Raw genomic sequence first — 18,008 nt, 5'->3', positions numbered from 1 at the left:
GTTGCTGTGAGAATGAGCTGTTGCATAGTTAGCTGTTCCTCTTCCTTTTCATTGAAAACCGGCAGTGTACATCCAGCCCTGAAAAACTTGCTTTTCTGTATAATTAAAATACTCAGTGCCTTTATTCTTAAATCATTATTTATCTTCCGAATCTTTCATTGCCTTTGCATCTCTCCAGTGAATTGGTTTTTCATGATTTGTCAATATCCTTTTTGAAATACAATGCCAACTTACACAACTTAGCCTGGAGAAGAGGAGGTTAAGGGGTGATATGATAGCCATGTTCAAATATATAAAAGGATGTCACATAGAGGAGGGAGAAAGGTTGTTTTCTGCTGCTCCAGAGAAGCGGACACGGAGCAATGGTTCCAAACTACAAGAAAGAAGATTCCACCTAAACATTAGGAAGAACTTCCTGACAGTAAGAGCTGTTTGACAGTGGAATTTGCTGCCAAGGAGTGTGGTGGAGTCTCCTTTTTTGGAGGTCTTTAAGCAGAGGCTTGACAACCATATGTCAGGAGTGCTCTGATGGTGTTTCCTGCTTGGCAGGGGGTTGGACTCGATGGCCCTTGTGGTCTCTTCCAACTCTATGATTCTATGATTCTACAATGTTCACAAAGCTAAATTTAGCAGTACTGTTGCTCACTACATTATGAAAACAATAATCCTAACAATGAAAAATAAAGACACTGCATGTTTGGTATAGGTTTTGTTACACACAGAGAGCTATTGTACATGGTGCACCAGACCCACTCTAAATCTTTCTCAGAAACTCATTGCATTGCATTTTTGGATGTTTGTTAAATGTATCTGGACTTTCAGAGCGATTTTGACGCAGCTCTTCAAAAGCAGACGCTTACTCTTCGTACACAGATTTTGCATCAGCTAAAACATTTATATGTATTTATAAATATCATTAAAAAATCAAAGCGGTTTACAATCTTGTCTTCATATATAATAAAATCTGTTAAAAAATTAAATCAGAGACTGTCAACTAGCTATATATGTATGTTGTTCTGTCCCATAATCTCTTGAGACCCAGCCAGATGGGTGGGATATAAATAATAAATTATTATTATTGAGAAAAGTGATCAGTTTTTAACAGTTTGTTTATTGCAGCATGGGACACCTCCATTTCTGATTGCTGCTGGATGTGGAAATATTCAAATGCTTCAGTTATTCCTAAAGCGAGGTGCCCGTATTGATGTCCAAGATAAGGTGAAACAATTGTTTAGATTGCTATCTAAATGTGTTACTTATTTGCAGTGCATTTTAGAAGGAAACCGATTGAACATTTGTTTAGGTAAAGGTAAAGGGACCCCTGACCATTAGGTCACGGACAACTCTGGGGTTGTGGCGCTCATCTCTCTTTATTGGCCGAGGGATCCAGCGTACAGCTTCCTGGTCATGTGGCCAGCATGACTAAGCCACTTCTGGCGAACCAGCACACAGAAACGCCATTTACCTTCCCGCTGGAGTGGTACCTATTTATCTACTTGCACTTTGACGTGCTTTCAAACTGCTAGGTTGGCAGGAGCAGGGACCAAGCAACGGGAGCTCACCCCGTCATGGGGATTCAAACTGCCTACCTTCTGATCGGCAAGCCCTAGGCTTTGTGGTTTAACCTACAGCACCACCCGCGTCCCATGGACATTTGTTTACTTTGTTGTAAATGAAGATTATAGATTGAAATCATTCCTGCAGCTCAGTCAGTCATATTCTAAATTTGGCAAAGAGCAATTGCATTTCTAACCCTTTCATTAGTATCAGCAAGTTAATACCCATATGAATTCATTTTATTTGAATGAATACCTAAACAAAATGTTTCCGCTTTGGAAAAGTTGATTTGTTAGATCTTGATAATTATCCTCATTGTGTAACATTTATCTTAAATATGTTGGAATATGTTGCTGCAATTTGCTTATGGTTTTATTGATTGCCATCATCAAATATTTTGGACAGGCAGGATCTAATGCAATCTACTGGGCATCTCGACATGGTCACGTTGAAACTCTGAAATTCCTCCATCTAAATAAATGTCCTTTGGATGTTAGAGACAAGGTAAGGGCAAACCTTTAAATCTGTTGGAGCATTATTTTAAAACTTCTATTTTAGATAGCCTTGTGCTGCCTTCTTATACTGAGAAATAAGCCCTACTGACTTCAGTGGGACCTAAAAAAGGTAAAGGACCTCCAACTGTGAAGTCCAGTAGCATACGACTCTGGGGTTGTGACGCTCATCTCACTTTACTGGCCGAGGGAGCCAACGTTTGTCCACAGACAGTTTTTCCAGGTCATGTGGCCAGCATTACAAAGCCGCTTCTGGCGAACCAGAGCAGTGCACAAAAACGCCGTTTACCTTCCCGTCGGAGTGGTACCTATTTATCTACTTGCACTTTTTGGCATGCTTTCAAACTGCTAGGTTGGCAGGGACCGAGCAACGGGAGCACACCCCGTCACGGGGATTTGAACTGCCGACCTTCTGATTGGCAAGCCCAAGAGGCTCAGTGGTTTAGACCACAGTGCCACCCGCGTCCCTTTCAGTAGGACCTACTCTGAAATAAATGTGTATGTGAATGCAGCCTAACCCATCCAGTGCTCAGGTTTAGGGCAGGCTACAGTGTTTCTAAAAATTAAATAACATTAATTCTGTTAAAGTACTTGTTCTATGCTAACTCCTGAAGTTTTCTGTTAGAGTAAGGTTAGTATGTGCCACAGGTCTGTTGACCTGCACTGGGATGGGGTGGGTTCTCCACCAGTCAGTGTGGATGTCTGTAGGTAATGCTATCCCAAGCTATTTTCCAGCCAGCAGTAGCCCACAACAAGCTCCAAAGCAGACCCTTTTTGTTTATTTGTAGTATTCATATTATTGCTGCTGCTGTTGTTGTTTTTCTTTGAAACTGGCATGGGAGAAAAAGGGCGAACCTCTCTCTATAGATTGTACCCATCCAGTATTTATAGGAACCAGTATAATCCATGATGTTGGGAGTACAGTGGTACCTCAGGTTAAGAACTTAATTCGTTCCGGAGGTCTGTTCTTAACCTGAAACTGTTCTTAACCTGAAGCACCACTTTAGCTAATGGGGCCGCCGCGCCGCCGCTGTGCGATTTCTGTTCTCATCCTGAAGCAAAGTTCTTAACCTGAAGCACTATTTCTGGGTTAGCGGAGTCTGTAACCTGAAGCGTATGTAACCTGAAGCGTATGTAACCCAAGGTACCACTGTATTCAACAGTGTGGCATGAAGAATAACGCTTGTGTGTGTTTTGTCTTCTTCTCAGTCTGGAGAAACTGCACTCCATGTGGCATCTCGGTATGGTCACGTTGATGTGGTTCAAGTCTTGTGTAGCATTGGCTCAAATCCAAATTTTCAAGATAAGGTGAGTAGTAGAGATTAAGCTTTATTCTGCTGCTAAGAAAAACCAGGATTCCTTCCTATTCAGTACTTGAAATTACCATGTGGGTTTTTTACTTGGAGTAGAAATTAGTGGGCCTAACGTTCCAGTTTCTATCGGTCTACTGTGAGTAAAACCTAGTTGACAACCACCTAATGAGGCCTGTAGTCCATGTTTATGCATGTACTAGTAGCAGATTTCATTCATTCATTCGTTCATTTTATTTGTATGCCGCTTTTCCACAAGAACGGGATGTGGGTGGCACTGTGGGTTAAACCACAGAGCCTAGGTCTTGCAGATCAGAAGGTAGGCGGTTCGAATCCCCGCAACGGAGTGAGCTCCCATTGCTCGGTCCCTGCTCCTGCCAACCTAGCAGTTCGAAAGCACATCCAAGTGCAAGTAGATAAATAGGTACCGCTTTGACAGGAAGGTAAACGGCGTTTCCGTGCGCTGCTCTGGTTCGTCAGAAGTGGCTTACTCATGCTGGCCACATGACCCAGAAGCTGTACGCCGGCTCCTTGGCCAATAAAGCGAGGTGAGCGCCGCAACCCCAGAGTCGGTCACGACTGGACCTAATGGTCAGGGGTCCCTTTACCTTTACTTTCCACAAGAAAGCCTGCTCCAGGTGGCTTACAGCAAAGAAACAGGGATGCATTTCTAACAGGCTACAAAACAATTTCATAGTAACAAAGCAAAACAAAATATAACATACCAAAAAGCCACATTTCAGTACTATAAATATAGCAAGATTACGTAACAGCATGCAGCTTCCCAGTGTTTCATACAGTAGTCCTTCCCAGGCCTACCTGAAGATGCAAACCACGTGCTCTACTTCTGAACTTTGACCCTTCACCAACTAATCACCAACACTAAATATTAATATAATTAATATAAAATATAAACACCAACACTAAATATTAAAAATGGATTGAAAAGGCCTGTTTAAGGCTACTTCTCACTGAATGTTTCTGTGAATATATTATAATTGCCAACTTGGTAGAGAAGCATATCTGACCCAGTCAATCACAAATATAGTCATTGCTGATTTAATAAATTGCAACTCTTATTTCCTCTGTTTAATGCAGTCTTATGAGTTTTTTCCCGCTGTGATTGCTCCAGAATGGCTGGGACGTCCCATGCGTTCACACAGATTGTTGGGCTATCTGGTCCTAAGTAAAAATTCTGCAAATAAATGATAAGCTTTCCCCCCTTTTTATAAAGAGTCCCCCTTCCCTATCCCATTCATAGCTGTGCTATGTGGAATTTACCCTGTATCCCTTGAGGCAGGCCAATAATACATTCGCTGCATGTATTACTAGTGATATCATCCAATTTAATCATGGTAGTAGTAATAATATTCTTTTCAGTGTTTGTTGATGGGGGAATTAACTCTTGGGATTGTTCGTGATCTATAGATATGAAACTAATAGAATTTGCAGTTTCACAAGTCGGCCGCATGTCGATAAGGGAGCTGGAGCACACTGCTGTTGGAGATCATGACAAGGACATCTGCATGGATGAATCCTGTGCACAAATCTCATACTTGTGTGTGCTTCCTCCTTCAGATATCGACCCCAGCGCATGGGCCACTATGCCTGCTTGATGCATTGAAGGGCACTAATTAACAAATATGAAGAACATCCTGTTAATAACCTTTTAATGGGATTGCAACATTTGCCTAGGAGTTAGATTTATTAAGTCAAAATTGGAAGTGTTGTTTAAGCTATATGTCAGCTTTGTTAATAGCAATCTTACTAAATTATTTTATAGGAAGAAGAAACTCCTTTGCACTGTGCTGCTTGGCATGGATACTACCTTGTTGCCAAAGCGCTCTGCAAGGCAGGCTGCAATGTGAATGTTAAAAATAAGGAAGGGGAAACTCCACTCTTGACAGCCTCGGCTAGAGGTTACCATGATATTGTGGAATGTTTGGCAGAGCATGGCGCTGACCTTGATGCAACTGACAAGGTTAGTTATGGTTGAATTGAGTCGCATTTAGCAAGAAATTGTCTATAAAGGTTTTGAATAGTAGAGAAGAGCTTTAAATAGCTTTCATAACTTGTTTGGATATTGCATGTCATTGTTAATCATTAAATGAAGGCTGTCTTAAGAAGTAGGATACAGCACTATGAAAAATTAATTAATTGCATTTACTATGCTTATTTCATATAACTGTATAGTGATCTCCTCTGTGGTTCAGCTGTTCATTTTGGGAGACATAAGGCTCTTCCATGTTTTACTGAAAATAACCAGAACATCCCAAATGATAGCAAGACTTCTTAATTTTTATTAAATACTTGAAGTAGAAATAAGATGGTGAAAATATATGATGCTCAGCATACAGATAGATTACTAGAAGTTTGCAGTTTCTTCCTTGTCTGCATCCAGTCTTTGAAGATTGATTGATCCAACTCCGACTCCAGTTTGACCCTATGAAAGGATAATCCATAGTCTGGATTGATGGGCTCTCATCCATGGTCAGAGCCCTCTATCCTGCCTGCAGCAGGAGCTCAGTTTGGTTCTTTATCAATCAGAGAGACACTTAAAAGGCAAAGTGGGGAAAGAAACAAGGCATTTTTAGCTGAATAAGAAGTTCAAGCTTCAGTCCTTTTCCCACTTACCTGGGAGTAAGCTGCATTGAATTCACTGTGAATTACTTCTAAGACATAGAGCAATAGAGCAGTATAAGAAACAAATTCAAAAATGTAAAAGTCTTTGGCAATAACCCTAGATTTGGGCCCCCTTTTTGAATAATTCAGAGATGCTTTCTCATATACCGGGAGCAAGCAAGTGTATCTTTTATTTCCAACTTTTAAGTATCTGAAATCCAGGAAACTCTAGTGTATTTGTGAGTCCTCCGTTTACCAAAAAGGTCTCTTTCCAATATATGAGGTTAGAGTCTCTCCAGCAAAACTCCACTTACTGCTTAGAGGTGTCACAATGAGTACAAACTCAGCAGTATTCATTATCATCAAGACGTACTGAAGAGGAAAAATACAATTCTATCTCTCTTACTAGAAATTTGGGGTTTCTTTAAATAGCTGTTTCTTTTGCAGTTTAAGAGTTTTCATTGTGAGACTTACTTGCAATTCTCTGCATCTGTACTGTACTTACAGCAAAAGAATCATTGTGGAAAGTGGAGAAATTCAAGTGGTTTTGTCTGTGATAGATTCATATAGAAATTTCCTCATAACCTTTTAAGCACTGCACAATGCTAACTGAATGTGCAGCTAATTAAACAGGACTAGTTTTTCATGAGGTAGTTTTGAAGTTCCTGTTTGGTCTTTTTCTTGACACCTGTAAGGGAGTAGCTTTCAGTACCAGGGAAATGTACATAGGCTAAGCTGTGCTATTTAAATCTACTCTTTCATTTATCTAGAACATTTCTTTTTTCATTTGGGTCCCAAACAAGCCAGGAAAGGATGTAACTTTTTATGGGACAAACCATTTGTACCTCAGTCCAAGGTGGTCACGGTTGAAAACCTATGGTGACTGCCACTTTATCCTAACCGCAACTCTGAAGTTGATGATTCCCGATCATCAAATGGGCTTCATGCTCAAGCAGGAAGAACATTCCTCTACAATCAAGCCCACAGCCCACTGAACCACAGTGGGCTGGTTCAGAACTAATGTGATAATTTAGCATACAAGAACAATCCTAGCCTCTTGTTCCCGCATTTCCCTCCTTCCTTGGTGTTCCACAAGAAAGAATGGAAGCATCTGGTTTCCTCTTTAGAATTAACTACGGTTTAGGATACCTTCTGAAACCTCTAAAGTGTGATTAATCTTAACTTTGGTTAATGAGTTATTAAGCTGCTTTATATTCATAGTTGACATTAACCATACTTTAGAGTTCAGTTGAGACACCAAATGGCAGTTAATCTGAAATGGAAGATTCCAGACGCATCACAGTAATGTGCCTCCTCACAGTCATGTGAGGACAGAGGGAGCACAGCAGTCCAGAGGGAGGTTAATCTTGTTCTAGTAATTTTAAACCACGGTTTAGTGTTGCATCCAACTGCAGACACTGACTTAACTAGGAAGTTATCGGGTTCCAGAAAGCCCAAAAGGAGCTCTGTGGTGCTCAAAATGACTGAATATTATTGTATTTGCTTCTGATGTAAACATGTTAAGAAACAGTTATTGATTTTGTTTGCAGTGCAAGAAATAGCTGGTCGTTCTTTTTTTGTGTGCATTTAGGACGGACACATAGCCCTTCACCTTGCAGTCCGAAGATGTCAGATGGAAGTGGTTAAAATGCTTATCATACAGGGATGCTCCATAGATTTCCAGGATAGACATGGGAACACTCCTCTCCATGTGGCCTGCAAAGATGGAAACATTCCCATTGTGATGGCACTCTGTGAAGCAAACTGTAACATCGATATAACCAATAAGGTACTTTAAAAAAAAACAACACCCAGCAACCCTACAGTGTTTGTACTAAGGGCTTTTCCAGATGACAAATTGTTCCAGCACTGAATGCACAGTAGGTTTGCACTTGAGAGGGATCAAACAGTTCTTTCCCCCCCCCCAAAAAAAGGCTACAATTAAATGAAAACTCCCATTTTCTGAGTACCGAAAACGTAATTGCTAATCTCTGAGGGAGGAAAGGGGATATTTCTCTACAGCTAGTGGTTCCATTTCAAGAGTGAACGCTCGTTGTTCAGTGTAATTAGTACCTATTAGGTAGTTCTCATGATTGTCTACCCCCATGTCCTTTGGTGAATTTTATATTATTTTACTTGAATAGCCTCAGTATCCAGAGAAGTTACACTCTATCCTCCCTCATCTGTTCACATACTAAGCTGTGTGGGCATGCAGGCTAATATACAGTGGTACCTCGGTTTACGAACTTAATCCATTCCAGAAGTCCGTTCTTATACTGAAACCGTTCTTAAAACGGAGGCGCGCGTTCCCTAATGAGGCCTTCCGCTGCCGCTGCCCTTCCACCATTCGGAGACTGAGGTAAAGTTCGCAAACCGGGACACTACTTCCAGTTTTGCGGAGTTCATAAACCGAATCATTAGTAAACAGGAGTGTTCTTTAGCTGAGGTACCACTGTATTTTCTAGACATGTTCATTAATTCAGTTGTATTTTTATTTCATCATGCCGGGTTAAGTCACTCTTATTTGCTGAGAATCTGAATTTGACACATAGTCCCAGTTTACACAAAATTCTTCATACTGTTCTTGTGCAATCAGAAATTTATCAGTGCAGTTTTTGGTTCTGACATTATAGAGGCAGATAGACCCCTTCAAGCTATTTCTCAGCAACATTGCCTACCCACCTCCTGGCAGGTTGGCCACTTACCTTCTGGCAGTGCTCAGCTGCTTCTGAGGTAGCGGAAGCGAGCAAGAAAGTTGCTGCATTAAGCAAACTAGTAATTAACTGGGGGAAAGGTGCATTGGTGATAGGTAGCATGTGGGTGTAAGGGTGCTTTTAGGTCCTAAGGTGGAAAGGCTTAGATCCCTTAGACAGCTTCTCATGTTTTATTTTGCTTCCATGCAGCTGGTAAATAATACATCTCAGCAACTCTTGTTCCTTTGTGCATTAGAAGATTGCTGTTAATTGCATTGCAAAAACATTGTATGCCTCTGTGATGTTGGTGTTACTTCTTTCTGCAGTATGTGGGAAAGCGAAATACAGTACTTAGCAGGTTTGACTCTTGTGACTTTCCATGTAGGAGTTTGTAGAACTTCAGGATTTTTCCTGGTGCTAATTTCAATGGCTTTAGAGATCCTAAAGCTGACACACTGTGTGTGTGTGTCTGTGTATCTGTGTGTGTGTGTGTGTGTGTGTGTGTGTGTGTGTGTGTAGGTAGGGAGGGAGGGAGGGAGGCAAATCTTGGATTCTATAATGCTACAGAAGTGAAGGATATTTTGAATAATGCAGCTTTTGTATGGCACAAATCGGTTCAATTCAAGAGTCCTTGCATTCCTTTCAAGGAACATTGTAATATTGCAGTTACAGCCTGACCACCTAAACACCCTCCATGACCTTCTGTGCTACAACCCACCAAGGAAAGTTGCGGGTTCTTGGCTGACCCTGTGCAATCATTTATTTGGATTATTTTTAAATTTAAGTGTCACCAGCTGCCAAGTAAAAAGCTTATGATAATAAGCCCTCTGCCCTCTTGCGTTAGCTTAATCCTGACTGATTGAGCAATTAAATGCAGAACCATGATAGAAATTCTGTTTTCAGGGAAGCAGAGTTAATACAGCTAAAGGCTTGACTTTATGGCTGAAAATCTTCTACTGGTCTCAGTGGCTTGGCACCCTGAAAAAAAAAGCAAACCCCTACATCTAAAGAGGTCAAGTAGTTTCGTTACACATGTATGATGCTTTGCACCTTAAGCTCTTTCGGTTTGTGACATCATTAGATGCCATGAATTTTATTCAACTTGCTTGTTCGACTTTGAGCACAAGACATTATAACTGTAAATCATCTTCACAATCAAATCTTTTGACAAGGAGTAATGGACTTAATGAAGCATCCATTCTGGATCCTTAAATGTGACATTAAGCAGTTTATTGGATATGTCACTGTCTTGTATAGTGTCAGGTAAATAATCTGTTCAGCCTAGTGGAGATTACTCTAACTGACAAGGGTTCTGCAGAGTTTGGGGAAAATATTTTTCCCAGCTCTTCAGCTGAAGATCCTTTGACTGGAGATGCCAGGAGTTATAAATGCAAGTAGTTCTCAAACCACCAAGCTCTTATTAACTTTCTTTCTTTGCTGCTTCTCCAGATTAATTAAGGAAAGGTGAAATATTACTGTGCATGTGCTCTAAAAGGTCATAATATTTGATGAAATTACAGCAGCACAGATAAGGTAATATCACTAAGCAGCTTTGTCCAGAAAGTGCACAGAAAATGTATTAACCAAGTAAATGTTCATTCTGTGTCTGGCAGTAAAGCCAGGATTTCACAAAAACGATGGAAGAATTAACAACATACATGGTTCTAATTATCCTACACAAAGAACACAGACTTGTATGTAATTTGCAACAACTTCATATTTTAAAAGTAAAACTTCTAGAAGCCTTAATACAAGCTTTAAAATATACAGACACTTGTGTTTCTGCACTCCTATAGAAATCCCTAGAAATCCCTAAATTATATACAGTGGTGCCCCGCAAGACGAATGCCTCGCAAGACGGAAAACCCGCTAGACGAAAGGGTTTTCCGTTTTGGAGGTGCTTCGCAAAACGAATTTCCTATGGGCTTGCTTTGCAAGACGAAAATGTCTTGCGAGTTCCTGCGGGGTTTTTTCCTTTCCCCCCCCTTTTCCCCAAGCCGCTAAGCCGCTTATCAGCTGATCCGCTAAGCCGCTAATAGCGCTAAGCCGCTAATGGGCTTGCTTCGCAAGACGAAAAAACCGCAAGACGAAGAGACTCGCGGAACGGATTCTTTTCGTCTTGCGAGGCACCACTGTAGTCACAGCAGAATCATTCATATATATATATATATATATATATATATATATATATATATATATATAATTTGTTGTTGTTGTTTAGTCGTTTAGTCGTGTCCGACTCTTCGTGACCCAATGGACCAGAGCATACCAGGCACTTCTGTCTTCCACTGCCTCCCACAGTTTGGTCAAACTCGTGCTGGTAGCCTCAAGAACACTGTCCAACCATCTCGTCCTCTGTCGTCCCCTTCTCCTTGTGCCCTCCATCTTTCCCAACATCAGGGTCTTTTCCAGGGAGTCTTCTCTTCTCATGAGGTGGCCAAAGTCTTGGAGCCTCAGCTTCACGATCTGTTCTTCCAGTGAGCATTCAGGGCTGATTTCCTTAAGAATGGATAGGTTTGTTCTTCTTGCAGTCCATGGGACTCTCAAGAGTCTCCTCCAGCACCATAATATTTATTTATGTGTGTGTGTGTGTGTGTGTGTGTGTGTGTGTGTGTGTGAATGATGCCACAGCTGTTTTAGATGCTTTCCCCCCTCTCTCCTCCTCCCCCCCCCCCGGGAAATGAGAGCTGCCTATAGAAAACAATGCAGATATCCAGGATTTTAGTACTGCAGTATTCATGATTGGGCAGTAGCAAGCCCCACAAAAGTTATCAACAAGTGTAGGAATCCCTTTAATGTGTTTAGTGTGAATCCATAGTTCCCCTCTCCAAACAGCAAGATGAATTAGTACTGTGACCTCAACATTCCTTTCAGATGTTGTTTTTAAACACTGATTCATGGAAGTTTTAAAGGTTTTTTTAAGGAGGAAAAAGTGAGTAGGCACCACTGTAAAGTTGTTTGCTTCTGCTGAAGATTAAGCCTTGGGAGTGCACTTCTTGGGTTACAAACCACCTTGCTAGATTATGGTGTGCTGAATGGTTTAGTCACTAAACTGCAAGAGGCATGATTATATCAAACTGGTATATTGAGAGGCTCCTAGAGTATGACCCTGTTCAGATATAATGCTGCGCATAAGGAGCCTTGGTCTTGCAAACTCCCACTTCTCCTTTCTCTCACATTGCCAAGAGGAAGTTTGAAACCTTTCATTTTTGCTTAACTGCAGCTACCCACTTCATTTGAACCAGGAATCATAGTTTAATAAAGGTAAAGGGACCCCTGACCATTAGGTCCAGTCACGGACGACTCTGGGGTTGTGGCGCTCATCTCGCTTTACTGGCCGAGGGAGCTGGCGTACAGCTTCCGGGTCATGTGGCCAACATGACTAAGCCGCTTCTGGCGTACCAGAGCAGCACATGGAAACGCCATTTACCTTCCCACCCGAGTGGTACCTATTTATCTACTTGCACTTTGACGTGCTTTCGAACTGCTAAGTTGGCAGGAACAGGGACCGAGCAACGGGAGCTCACCCCGTCACAGGGATTCGATCCGCCGACCTTCTGATTGGCAAGTCCTAGGCTCTGTGGTTTAACCCACAGCACCACCCGTGTCCCTCTCATAGTTTAATACGATCCACTTTATCCAGGAATCATAGTTTAATACGATATGGTCCAGTTTCAAAACAAGCTAACTTCAAACCATGGTTCAGGAAATGAGACTTCTTTAAACTAGCCGCAGTTAGTGATAAACTTTGATTCCTAGTTTGGAAAAAATAGGAAACTGCTGTTCACCAAACGCCTCCTTTCAGCTGCATGGAAGGAGGAATGAGTGCAAGACCATGTCTCTGTCTGCAAGCCAATCACAACATTTTAATATTTTGACTGGATTATTGTTTCAGCAGAAGTCTTATTTTATCTTTTATAGTATGGTAGGACACCTTTACATCTGGCAGCGAACAATGGAATTCTCGATGTTGTCCGGTACCTTTGCCTAAGTGGAGCAAACGTGGAGGCGTTAACTTCTGTAAGTATGACCTAGTATATGGGTTTGGCAGTTTTCTGAAATCTCTCCCCCCCCCCCCACACACACAAAAAGAGCTTCTGAGCTATAACACTTAGGTTTTTAAAAAATCTTACACACAATATGCAGGCTTTTCTGACACTAAGCCTAAAATAATTTAATTTGGAACGCAGTTCCTAGCTTAGCAACAGTATTCTTGCTAAGAACTCGGCTACTTTGTTTCCAGTAACGTGTTAGCTATTCCCCTGACAATGTGTGTTGAAAACCTATAAATACAATATTTAGGCCTTTTTGAAATTAGTTCCTCTGGAAAGCTTTCATGCTAAAAATAAGAAGGATAATTCACAGTGTACTGGCATGTGTGGGAGGCAGAGTGAATGGATCAGCAAGTTTGCAGGTGAGCTTGTAAAACAATTACTGCTTGTCCAACGGATCTGCGCCACTGCCTCCAATCAGCACCACCTGCTGTCTTTTCAGCCCTCACCAGGGTTGAGTAATGTTCCTAAAACTGACCTTCTTGAAGAACCAAATAGCTATCACACACATCACTGCCCGCACTTTAACTAAGTAACGTGTGGGGGTTTTTCTGCAGGAGGTGCATAGAGATTGCACCCAAAATGTGTGCCCGTCCCCTCGGTCTACCTGCATAGTTGTCAGGGCTCTCCTGCTGCAAGCCAAATAGTTTTGTGTCATAGGCTCACAACATTGCTGTAAAGAGAAACAGAAAGAGAGAATGTTTGCGTGAAATTTATGTGCCTGTATTTTTCATCTTTGTTGGAAGCCACCCAGAGTGGCTGGGGAAACCCAGCCAGATGCGTGGGGTACAAATAATAGGTAAAGGTAAAGGGACCCCTGACCATTAGGTCCAGTCGTGGCCGACTCTGGGGTTGCGGCGCTCATCTCACTTTATTGGCTGAGGGAGCCGGCATACAGCTTCCGGGTCATGTGGCCAGCATGACTAAGCCGCTTTTGGCGAACCAGAGCAGCGCACGGAAACGCCGTTTACCTTCTCGCCGGAGCGGTACCTATTTATCTACTTGCACTTTTATGTGCTTTTGAACTGCTAGGTTGGCAGGAGCAGGGACCGAGCAATGGGAGCTCACCCTGTCGTGGGGATTTGAACCGCCGACCTTCTGATCGGCAAGTCCTAGGCTCTGTGGTTTAACCCACAGCGCCACCCACGTCCCATGTGCAATTTATGTGCCTGTATTTTTCATCTTTCTTGGAAGCCACCCAGAGTGGCTGGGGAAACCTTGCCAGATGGGTGGGGTACAAATATTATTATTATTATTATTGTTATTATTATTATCATCATCATCATCATCATCATCATCATCATCATCACCACCACCACCACCACCACCCCTGCAGCACTTGCAGTGATTTAAAGCTAATTCACATATTCAAAGGAATCTCCTTGAACTGTACTGCAGAGCAGGAAAATAAACTGGCCTCATCTTGAAGATTTTAACTTTCTACTTAAAATTTAATAATCCAGAATAACTCCACCTATGTCCACACTTGCATGCACACTAGCTAATAACAATTAGAATTACTACTTGGTCAGCATCATAAGGTTGTATTGAAAAACTGGGGGGGAGGGGAGTTTGCTTTTTTCATTCTTTCACCACACTCTTGTGTTTTATTTAATGGATGGGTATAAAGTGCATTCATTTAAGTAGCTTAAGGGATATGTTATTATGGAAGCATAGTTTTGGATAGATGAGGTAGCACAGTGTCTTCAAATGGTTAGCAGAAAAGAACCATTTTGAGTTCCAGTATTTTGTTGATCTTGGTGGTCTTAATTGAAGACATGCTAGCACACTATCAGAAGGACTGCATTAGCTCTCCTTGCTTAAATCAAAAATGCAGTTCTGTTTCAGAAAAGATTGTAAATACAGATTGGGTAGGTCCTCAAGGTATAACAGTTGCACGAATGCAGCCCTAAGAAGCTATTGCAGTAAGCAATTTTTCTTATACTTCATTTCACACCAAACTGCTGACTCATGGAATGTGGGTAATTAAAAGTCAAAAGCAGAATGCTGAATACAGATTTGCTCCGCTCCTGAGTTTGCTTAAGCTGTTTAAAGCTGTGCTGTCATCTTCCCTGCACTAACACCTCCCAGAGATGATAGACAAAGTAACCAAATAATTCATTTCCCCCTCTCTATTTCTCATAGCTATATAAACACAATTCATGATTTCTTGCATCCTATTTAAATGAGCACCAACAGATCATTGTAGTTGCATTTTAAAGATTCATATTGTTCATACGCAGTATTAGGAACACATGGCTTGGAAAAAGCTTTTTGTGTGTTTCTTTGTAAAGATGGGAGCAATCTTGCTGAAAGGGGTTAAAAAAATGCTTCAAGTGTTTCTGTAATATCAGGATGCTTTTATAAAAGAAGCATTAAGAGAAAAAAGAACAGAAAGGGAACAAAATAGAGATTCCAGCTAGGAGGTCCTTGCTATTTCTTTCCTTAATCCATTTGCTTCTGACATAATTTATTTTCTTACCACCCTGAGGATATTGGAACATTTTTGTTTCTGTTTTTCTCTTGTGGGCTAGAAGTCATTGGAGCTAATCACTTGTCTTCTAACAGGATGGAAAAACAGCAGAAGACCTGGCTAGAGCGGAGCAACACGAACATGTAGCCAGTCTGCTTACAAGATTAAAAAAGGTGAGGAGATGAGTGAGGAATCGAGCTTCATTTCGCTTTTTCACTTGAACCTAAAATATTATGAAAAATAATAGATCAAATTTTTTTTTTTAGTAATGGTTAATAATTCATTGACAGTTAGTGTTAAGTTGTGGGTGAACATATCAGACGACACAGCGATTCTTCAAACAGCACTTGTTTGTTCACAGGACAGAACTGAACTGAAGGGCTCAGTCAGCCTGCTTATATAGAGCTCCAGTACAACGTTACTGTAACAACTTTCTAAAACTATCCAATCACTGAACGTCACTTTCGATCCCTTATTTGCATAACTATCTACAGTATCCCCCTGCTGGCCCAGGGTGAGAACTTCAGTACATAACAGTTATCACTTTAATTTTAACAAAATCCCCTAAGGGTAAAGCATTCCCTGTTCCCTAGAGGAAAGAAGGGTTGTCTCCAGCAAAGTTGTCCCATTAGCAGAAAGGCTTTCCCTTGTGCCATGGGGCTTTGTCTCCCCTATCCCTCCCGTCATTCGTTATATTTTTGCTACTTGAATCAGAATACTAATTCTTGCACAACTGCTTTACTCTGGAAAATATGGGATGTTTAAAGAAGTAAAAGCATTTTGATGTTTGGCGTTTCTCTTCACAACTACGTATTTGTTTTATTCTTTGCTTTCGCCTTATAGGATACACACAGAGCACTTTTCATCCAGCATCTTAGACCTACTCATAATCTGCAGCCGAGAATAAAACTTAAGCTTTTTGGACACTCGGCATCTGGGAAAACTACTCTTGTGGAGTCTCTGAAGTGTGGGCTCCTGAGAAGCTTTTTCAGAAGACGCAGACCAAGGCTTTCCTCTACAAACTCTGTCCGTTTTCCCCCTTCACCTTTATCTAATAAGCCATCAGGTACCATTTTAAGGCTTTTTATGTTGTCGCTCTTAATAGTCATAGTTTTTTACCTCAGTGCATTGGGTGAACATACTAGTTTACAGCAACTGTTTTAATTTGTGGTGTTCGTGCTGGGCCTAATCTAGTTGCAGTAAGGCAATGATCACTTTTCATGCAAAGCTGGAGAAGGCAGAAGAGTAGACTTCCTGCAGGAAGGTGGGGTTTGCCATATATGGTATTTTTGCGTGTATTAGACGAGGTTTTTTGAAATAATAATAATAATAATAATAATAATAATAATAATAATAATAATAATTCATTATTTATACCCCACCCACTCTGGGCGGCTTTCAAAAAAATATTAAAATACTGTAATACATCAAACATTAAAACCTTCCCTAAACAGGGCTGCCTTCAGATGTCTTCTAAAAGTCTGGTAGTTGTTGTTCTCTTTGATATCTGGGGGGAGGGCATTCCACAGGGAGGGCGCCACTACCGAGAAGGCCGTCTGCCTGGTTCCCTGTAACTTGGCTTCTCGCAGTCAAAAAACAGGGGTTGTCCTATACGCGGATAGTGGCATGAGGGGGGGAGAGAAGCAGCCAGCTGGTTGGCGGGCGCACAACTTCCCCCGATGCTGCTGCATGTGGGAAATGATCTAGGGAGTGTTTCCTGCCCACTACTGCGTAGGGGGAGAAGCTCAACAATTTTGGGCCATCTCCCCTCATTTTCTTAAAACTGAGTCCCCAAAAATTATACAGTCATACCTCATGTTGCGTCCGCTTCAGGTTGCGTTTTTTCGGGTTACGGACTGCCAAAACCCGGAAGTACCAGAATGGTTTACTTCCGAATTTTGGCAGTCGCACATGCGCAGAAGCACTAAATTGCGCTTTGCACATTCACAGGTGCACTGAATCGCTACCTGCGCGTGCACAGATGCGGGTTGCAAACGTGCATCCCGCACGGATCACGTTCGCAACCCAAGCGTCCACTGTACATGGGGGCATCTTATAGATGGAAAAATACAGAAAAATACAGTGCATGCCAGCTTTAAAGATGGCAGGTGTTAAACTCTTGGAAAGAAATGTTTTGGTTTTTTTAGAAGGAAAGACCCACAAAATGGCAGAACTTTGCTTGGGGAGTGGTGATGATCTGCACCATTCATTTTTGGCTCTTGACATTTTATATTTCAGTAGTACACTAGCATAGTACTTGGTTTCTAACAAGAGTGGATGCACCACTGTTCAGATGGATGAGAATGCTTTACAGTGTAGCATTAAAGGTGCAGTTAAGATAATACTGTTTTTCATATTAAAATATGAAAATATTTATATTTATTTCAGCTTTCACCAACTGGGTGCCCTCCAGGGCCGTTCTGGCTGGGGCTGATTCGAGTCGTAGTCTAAAAACACGGCACCAAGTTGATCAAAGCTGACTTGCGCCTTCAGAAATGTCAGGGGTGCCTTAATTATTTCAACCACTAGAGGAGGCTAGTTCAATACCAAAAGTACTAATTATACATATTTACTAAATTTGCATGGTTTCTGTTAATCCTGAAAAAGTTACGGATAATTAAATGCTCCTTCATGGAAAAGATGCAGCTTTGCTATTTATTATTCAAATTATCCTTAATATTTAGATAATAACATACTTGTTCAAATCATTGATCCCTGCAGCAATAATTGGTGAGGGGGAAAATATTGCTCTCACAAGTAAAGTACCAGTGCCTCTACCCCCTCAAAAA

At 41.4% G+C, this 18,008-nt stretch overlaps 1 protein-coding gene across 2 annotated transcripts in view; it reads left to right on the top strand.

Moving 5' to 3' along the window:
• Positions 1–18,008, top strand: part of DAPK1 (death associated protein kinase 1) — an 81,016-nt gene that overhangs the window by 50,437 nt on the left and 12,571 nt on the right. For both annotated transcript variants that reach the window (XM_083576502.1, XM_083576501.1), the window contains exons 13-20: positions 1,120–1,218; positions 1,963–2,061; positions 3,279–3,377; positions 5,163–5,360; positions 7,593–7,790; positions 12,616–12,714; positions 15,315–15,392; positions 16,063–16,285. In XM_083576502.1, the coding sequence (XP_083432628.1) occupies positions 1,120–1,218; positions 1,963–2,061; positions 3,279–3,377; positions 5,163–5,360; positions 7,593–7,790; positions 12,616–12,714; positions 15,315–15,392; positions 16,063–16,285 (1,093 nt within the window). The remainder of the gene's footprint in view (positions 1–1,119; positions 1,219–1,962; positions 2,062–3,278; positions 3,378–5,162; positions 5,361–7,592; positions 7,791–12,615; positions 12,715–15,314; positions 15,393–16,062; positions 16,286–18,008) is intronic.

The sequence above is a fragment of the Podarcis filfolensis genome (genome assembly GCF_964270895.1).
Source record: "Podarcis filfolensis genome assembly, chromosome: 11".
NCBI classification, from domain to species: Eukaryota; Metazoa; Chordata; class Lepidosauria; order Squamata; family Lacertidae; genus Podarcis; species Podarcis filfolensis.
The sequence above is the reverse complement of the archived record's forward strand: the minus strand, read 5'-3'. Positions and strand labels throughout refer to the sequence as shown.